The sequence below is a fragment of the Carassius carassius genome, chromosome 47 (assembly GCF_963082965.1).
Source record: "Carassius carassius chromosome 47, fCarCar2.1, whole genome shotgun sequence".
Taxonomy (NCBI): Eukaryota; Metazoa; Chordata; class Actinopteri; order Cypriniformes; family Cyprinidae; genus Carassius; species Carassius carassius.
Window position 1 is genome coordinate 695,001 of NC_081801.1, and position 7,500 is coordinate 702,500.

Here is a 7,500-nt window from a genome sequence, read left to right on the forward strand (position 1 = left end):
TCATGGCAGCGGCCGGTGCTGATGAGAGACGCCGCCGATCCCTGCTCTTCATCAGCATCAGCGTCTGAAGCGACGCCTCTCGCATCCATCATGCTCGTTCTCCGTGTGTGAATCGCAGTGATTCTGGGCTGAGATGGTTCGGGTCGTTAGTGTTCTGGGTCTGGTGATGTTCAGCGTCGCTCTGCTCATTTTGTCATTGATCAGTTATGTGTCCATCAAGAAAGACTTCATCTTCACCGCCCCGAAATTCGCCAACGCCGGCGGGCCGCGGATGTACATGTTCCACACGGGCTTTCGGTGAGTGGGCATGTGTTTTACCACGCTCATTCAATAAATCAGGGCTATAAAAGGGATGCTTATGATTGTAATTCAGAAAGGGGTGCGTTTCTAATGCGCATGTGTGCAGATATTGCCTTCTTGTAGATTAATAAGCGCGTGCTTTATTCTAATTTTGGAAAGGCCTCTCTTGTCCTTCTGTCGTGATGCTCGGCGCGCATGCGCAGATCGCTCCTTGATCATCAAGATGAACGAACCCACATTCGCAGAGTAATGATTTCTGAACATTCAGCTGATGCTTTCATATTCTATATGCATCATGCATTCAATTCTAACAAAGTTCAAAGCGAAAGCTCGTTTTGAGCATTTCTCCATCAAGATCTCCATTGCACAAAAGGTTCTTGATAGTGGAAAAAGGTTCCTCAAATTATTCAAATGTTCTAAATATCAAGATGTATTATTATAATTTTTTTTTTATAGACAACGAAAAAACTTTTTTTATTTTGCATTTGGCAGTTATTATAGTTAACTAAAACCTAAACAATAAAAAACTGAAATAAAATACAATTTAAGAAAAAACGTGTGTGTGTAAATAAAAAGTAGAATTCAAAATATTAAGAAATGCAAAAATAAAAAATAATTTTTTTAATAAAAAAATAACTGATGAATGGCATCGTTGTGAAAGCAGCTTTTCACAGGTTTTATTTTTACATTATTTTGAGATTTAATGCAATTTCGTTAAAGGAATAGTCCACCTAAAAATTAACATAAGCTGAAAATGTGCTCACCCTTAGGCGATCCAGGATCAGGGGCGTTGCACAATTGTCTCTTGTCTCTTGTTGTCTCTCACATCTAAATCCAGCCACATATTTGTTTATAGCTGTTTTGGCTTATAAACGCTGCTTTATCTGTGCAGATTTCTCTCTTGATTCAGACCAGAACACTTTTACACTGGAGGAAGCATTATTATGGATTAAGGACTTTAAGGGCATTTTAACCTTACCCAATGATTTGAAGTAAAAATGTTGGATTTGTTTTTACAAACATGCAGCTTTTTCCCTCACAAGACACATTTTGCCATTATTTGGATGACAAAATGTGATTTAAATTTTAAAAAGATGCACAGCTATTGCAGATATATACACAGCATCATAAAGACTGTATAAAGTGCAAGTAAAGCCCTGTGTGTTCTGTTGTTGTGGTTGTGTCAGTCTGTGCCGCTGTCCTTGGTCCTGATTTACTCCTCTGGCAGTTTTATGTCCAGTCAGTAATCAGATGCTTTTTTTGCAGTCAAGGTTACATAGAAGGAGTCATTTTGTTCCCGGCACGTCTTGTTGACGATATGACCATATGTTACTCAGCTTTACTATGAGTCATTTGAACTTGCGCCAGTGAAGAGAGAACATACGCCAAAACTAGCAGAACCGCATTCAAATGGGTTTGAACCCTTATGCTGTGCTGAAAATCCTTCACCTAATTTGGTTTTCCTGAAGAAAAACGGTGGGGTAAAAAAAAAAAAAAAACAGTTTTATACAACAGTTTTTTCTGATCCTGTGATTGGCTATGAGGAGTGCGATATTCAAGTGATAACAGCACTAAATAGTTGTTTACACTTCAAATATGTGGTTTGTTAATAAAGATAAGGTCTATTTGAACAGTTGTGAGCTCCAGGGCGTCTTTAATGCAACTTTAATGCTGTATATCCGAGCACTGCCTTTATACTTTTGACTGAATTGCCTAGAAACTTTTATGATGGCTGTTCTTGATGTTTATTAACCCTTAAAGACCTAGAACATTTTTGGGGCGCCTGACACACCTGCACTTTTCTTTGTTTTTCATACCTATTCTAGCAGTCAGCATCAAGTGTCATATATCATTATAAACAGGAGGACTTACAGTTTAAGTTTAATTTATTCAACAATACAGTGCAAATGATTCACAAACAACACAAAATGAGTGAGAAATATTCAGAGTGCAACAGAGTGCAACTATCTTTATGACTTTATATTTATATAATTATTTATACATAATAGACATCATATAAACGAGAGATCAGCTGTCAATAATCTGCGTCAGAATCGATTTTACTCGGACATTGCCTCACAAACCCAATGTAGAAATCCCAGTGGTTTATCAGATATGTACCACGGTTTCATCCTCGGTTTTGATTTGTTTTATGTCAAAGTTCTCTGTCGTGTGTTTTTTTTTGTGCTTTTTCAGAGAGTTTTCTCATGCAAATGTGTTAGTTTGTGTTTGTATCCATGCACTCGCGACAGACTTCACTTTCACTTTGTTTTTTTCTTTAATAATGAAAAAAACAAAGCATTGGTTTCTTCTGACGAATCAATGTTGTCAAAATGTGATGACGTAATCACGTGCACTACGGCGCCTCTGAATATCCAAATTAGATCAAAAGGATATCTCCGAAACTTGGAGAATCTCTGCTTTACATCACTTTTTAAAGCATTCAGATTGGATTAGCGGTTCAAAAGTTATTAAACATTAAAAAACAACAGTTATTTTTAGCCACGGGTGGCTGTCTCTGTCTTTGAGGGTTAAATCTTATTATACAATAAATAATATTTCATATAAATAATAGTAGTGAATAGTATTTGGGAAACAGTGTGTGTGTGTGTGTGTGTCTGTGTGTGTGTGTGTGTGTGTGTGTGTGTGTGTGTGTGTGTGTGTGTGTGTGTGTGTGTGTGTGTGTGTGTGTGTGTGTGTGTGTGTGTCTGTGTGTGTGTGTGTGTGTGTGTGTGTTTGTGTGTGTGTGTGTGTGTGTGTGTGTGTTATGGTGATTTTAGTGACATTATTCCTCCATTTGTTTTTCTGAGTGAGAGTAAAGACTTTTCTATTGAAAGAGACTGAAACAAGGTAATGAAGAAGGAAGTTATTTTTTACTTTCAGCAACAGCTTGTAAGACACAGTTAACAAATGAGTGGCGCTGTCATCGGAAATCACCCTTAACAGATGAAAGATAGTACGACAAAGATATCGCTTTCCACAGCAGACATTCGACTCGTGTTTTATTGTGAATATGAGATTAAGCTGAAGAATGAATGCTGTATCAGATCACACTCTAAGTCCATCTCTGTCTCATAACACAGTGAGCTTTAATACAGTGATACAATCAGCTTTCAATGAAACGACTCAACAATCCTTTATTACTAAAGTTATAAAGTAATATTTCTGAATTAGTAACAGATCTTGAACTCAGCTGTTAAACTGTCCAACTGAGATCTGAATATGTGGCGGAAGAAAATAGTTTTGATATGCAACATATGTTGTGAGTGGCTTGAGTTATTTTGAAACAGACTGAGCTTTAACAAACAAGAGTGAGCAAACGGGCAGGCGTGGAGTCTAAAAGCGGCTGTTTAATTAGAGCGGCCATCGACTGCCCCGGGCACAGTCTGACTGACAGCGGTCTGGATGGGTCTCATTGATCGGAGCCGCTTTCAGCAGCTGCCGTCAGTGGGACGCCGTGATCGGGTCCTCCTGTGATGTGCAACAGAAACAGTGTTTCTCATTTCCTCTGTGCATCTTCTCATCAGGTCCCAACTGGCCATGAAGTTCCTGGATCCTGCGTTCACATCGCTGAATAACGCGCTCAACGAGAACCTGCAGGAGTCTAGCAGCTGGAGGTTCAACAAGAGCGCTTATTTACTGCAGAGGTGAACCTTACACACACACATGCACACAATCACACATACATCTCTCTCGCTCTTTCTCTCTCTCTCTCTCTCTCTCTCTCTCTCTCTCACAAACACACACACAAGCACAGTGGAGAGGATTCTAATACTAGTTAGTCAGAATATTAATTTAGAGTTCATCTAAAACCCTCCATCATCCCCAGCTCCCCCTGTATTGATCTGCTATGAGTTATTTTACATGCTATTTGTGCAGTGCTGCAGTGTGTCTTAATTACTCACAGCACCATATCGGCTCAGGTATTGGTAGTAACAAGTTCATGTACTTGCTTGCAGCAGCAATAATCGACAAATACAGCGATAACCAACAGCAGCAGCAGCAGCAATAATCTACAAATACAGCGATAATTCAATTCAATTCAAGTTTATTTGTATAGCGCTTTTTACAATACAAATCGTTACAAAGCAACTTTACAGAAAATTATGTTTCTACAATATTTAGTAGTAGCTAGTAATTTGTGCATGTTTGACAGGATTTTAGAAAAAATAAAAAATAATAATAATACAAGACGTAGTCAGCTAGACGATGCACTATCAATATTATTAATTAATAGTTATTATATGATGCAGTCACACATGTAGCAATATTTGTTAGTTCTGTTTGTTGATTCAAGGTTAGCATACAAGGTAACCAACAGCAGCTGCAGCAATAATCTACAAATACAGCGATAACCAACAGCAGCAGCAGCAATAATCTACAAATACAGCGATAACCAACAGCAGCTGCAGCAATAATCTACAAATACAGCGATAACCAACAGCAGCAGCAGCAATAATCTGCAAATACAGCGATAACCAACAGCCGCAGCAGCAATAATCTACAAATACAGCGATGACCAACAGCAGCAGCAGCAATAATCTACAAATACAGCGATAACCAACAGCCGCAGCAGCAATAATCTACAAATACAGCAATAACCAACAGCACCTGCAGCAATAATCTACAAATACAGCAATAACCAACAGCAGCAGCAGCAGCAGCAATAATCTACAAATACAGCGATAACCAACAGCAGCAGCAGCAATAATCTACAAATACATCGATAACCAACAGCAGCAGCACCAATAATCTACAAATACAGCGATAACCAACAGCAGCAGCAGCAATAATCTGCAAATACAGCGATAACCAACAGCCGCAGCAGCAATAATCTACAAATACAGCGATAACCAACAGCAGCAGCAGCAATAATCTACAAATACAGCAATAACCAACAGCACCTGCAGCAATAATCTACAAATACAGCAATAACCAACAGCAGCAGCAGCAGCAGCAGCAGCAATAATCTACAAATATAGCAATAACCTACAGCAGCAGCAGCAATAATCTACAAATACAGCGATAACCAACAGCAGCAGCACCAGTATCCATCCATCTTCTTCCGCTTATCCGGGGCCGGGTCAGCAGTCTAAGCAGAGAACCCCAGACTTCCCTCTCCCTAGACACTTCCTCCAGCTCTTCTGGGGGGACACCGAGGCGTTCCCAGGCCAGCCGGGAGACATAGTCTCTCCAGCGTGTCCTAGGTTTTCCCCGGGGTCTCCTCCCAGTAGGACACGCCCAGAACACCTTCCCGGGAAGGCGTCCAGGAGGCATCCAGAACAGATGCCCGAACCACCTCAGCAGACCCCTCTCGATGTGGAGGAGCAGCGGCTCTACTCTGAGCTCCTCCCGGGTGACTGAGCTTCTCACCCTATCTCTAAGGGATCGCCCAGCCACCCTGCGGAGAAAGCTCATTTCGGCCGCCTGTATCCGGGATCTTGTCCTTTCGGTCATGACCCAAAGCTCATGACCATAGGTGAGAGTAGGAACATAGATTGACCGGTAAATCGAGAGCTTCGCCTTGCGGCTCAGCTCTTTCTTTACCACGACAGACCTGTACATCGACCGCATTACTGCAGAAGCTGCACCGATCTGTCTGTCAATCTCCCGTTCTATCCTTCCCTCACTCGTGAACAAGACCCCAAAATACTTAAACTCCTCCACTTGAGGCAGGAACTCTCCACCAACCTGAAGTGGGCAAGCCACCCTTGTCCGACTGAGGACCATGGCCTCGGATTTGGAGGTGCTGATTCTCATCCCAGCCACTTCACACTCTGCTGCAAACCGTCCCAGTGCATGCTGAAGGTCCTGGCTTGATGAGGCCAACACGACAACATCATCCGCAAAGAGCAGAGACGAAATCCTGTTGTCACCAAACCTGACCCCCTCCGGCCCCTGGCTGCGCCTAGAAATTCTGTCCATAAAAATCATGAACAGAACCGGCGACAAAGGGCAGCCCTGCCGGAGTCTACAAATAATCTACAAATACAGCAATAACCAACAGCAGCAATAATCTACAAATATAGCAATAACCAACAGCAGCAGCAGCAATAATCTACAAATACAGCTATAACCAACAGCAGCAGCACCAGTAATAATCTACAAATACAGCAATAACCAACAGCAGCAATAATCTACAAATACAGCTATAACCAACGGCAGCAGCAGCAATAATCTACCAATACAGCGATAACCAACAGCAGCAGCAGCAATAATCTACAAATATAGCAATAACCAACAGCAGCAGCAGCAATAATCTACAAATACAGCAATAACCAAAAGCAGCAGCAGCAATAATCTACAAATACAGCAATAACCGACAGCAACAGCAGCAATAATCTACAAATACAGCAGTAAACAACAGCGGCAATAATCTACAAATATAGCTATAACCAACAGCAGCAGCAGCAATAATCTACAAATACAGCAATAACCAACAGCACCTGCAGCAATAATCTACAAATACAGCAGTAACCAACAGAAGCAGCAATAGCTTAAAAATACAGCAGTAGTAATAATGTGCAAATAGATCAATAACCAACAGGAGCAATAATCTACAAATACAGCAATAACCAACAGCAGCAATAATCTACAAATACAGCAATAACCAACAGCAGCAATAATCTACAAATACAGTAATAACCAACAAGCAGCAACAGCAATAATCTACAAATACAACAATATCCAACACCAGCAGCAGCGTAGTTTATCTATTCTGCCAAGACCAAATACATTAACATTGTCATATCCATTACCATGCTAAAATCTACCAATAGTTCTCATGATAGAACTATGGTCATATAGTTGTTGCCCTTGATGTGGTGTTTATGCATTAATTTTTATAGTGTTAAACGTATCAAATTTAATACTTTTTAAAATATTATTATTCTTTAAACATCAACTTTAAAGAATATCATCATCATCATCAACATCAACAAACATGTGTACATAATATTAAATATTAATAAATATGAATATTTTTAAATAGTAATATTATAGTTGGCTTTCTAATTTTTTTACCCGAATTTTTTCTTTCTTATTCGCTTATTTCATGTTGTTGCGTCTGTTTTTCAGTAAAGAGATCGCCCAGTACATCAACGTCCCGCACAACTTCACGCTGACCAAGAGCAGCGTTCGCGTGGGTCAGCTAATGCACTACGACTACTCCAGTCACAAATACGTCTTCTCCATCGGCGA

At 40.3% G+C, this 7,500-nt stretch overlaps 1 protein-coding gene across 1 annotated transcript in view; it reads left to right on the top strand.

Annotated features, from left to right (window-relative positions):
- The window catches only part of LOC132130794 (sia-alpha-2,3-Gal-beta-1,4-GlcNAc-R:alpha 2,8-sialyltransferase-like), an 11,755-nt gene that overhangs the window by 185 nt on the left and 4,070 nt on the right, over positions 1-7,500 (top strand). Inside the window, exons 1-3 of the mRNA XM_059542609.1 lie at positions 1-297; positions 3,828-3,947; positions 7,378-7,500. The exon at positions 1-297 is cut by the window's left edge and continues 185 nt beyond it; the exon at positions 7,378-7,500 is cut by the window's right edge and continues 435 nt beyond it. Of these exons, the coding sequence (XP_059398592.1) occupies positions 134-297; positions 3,828-3,947; positions 7,378-7,500 (407 nt within the window). The 5' untranslated portion in view covers positions 1-133. The remainder of the gene's footprint in view (positions 298-3,827; positions 3,948-7,377) is intronic.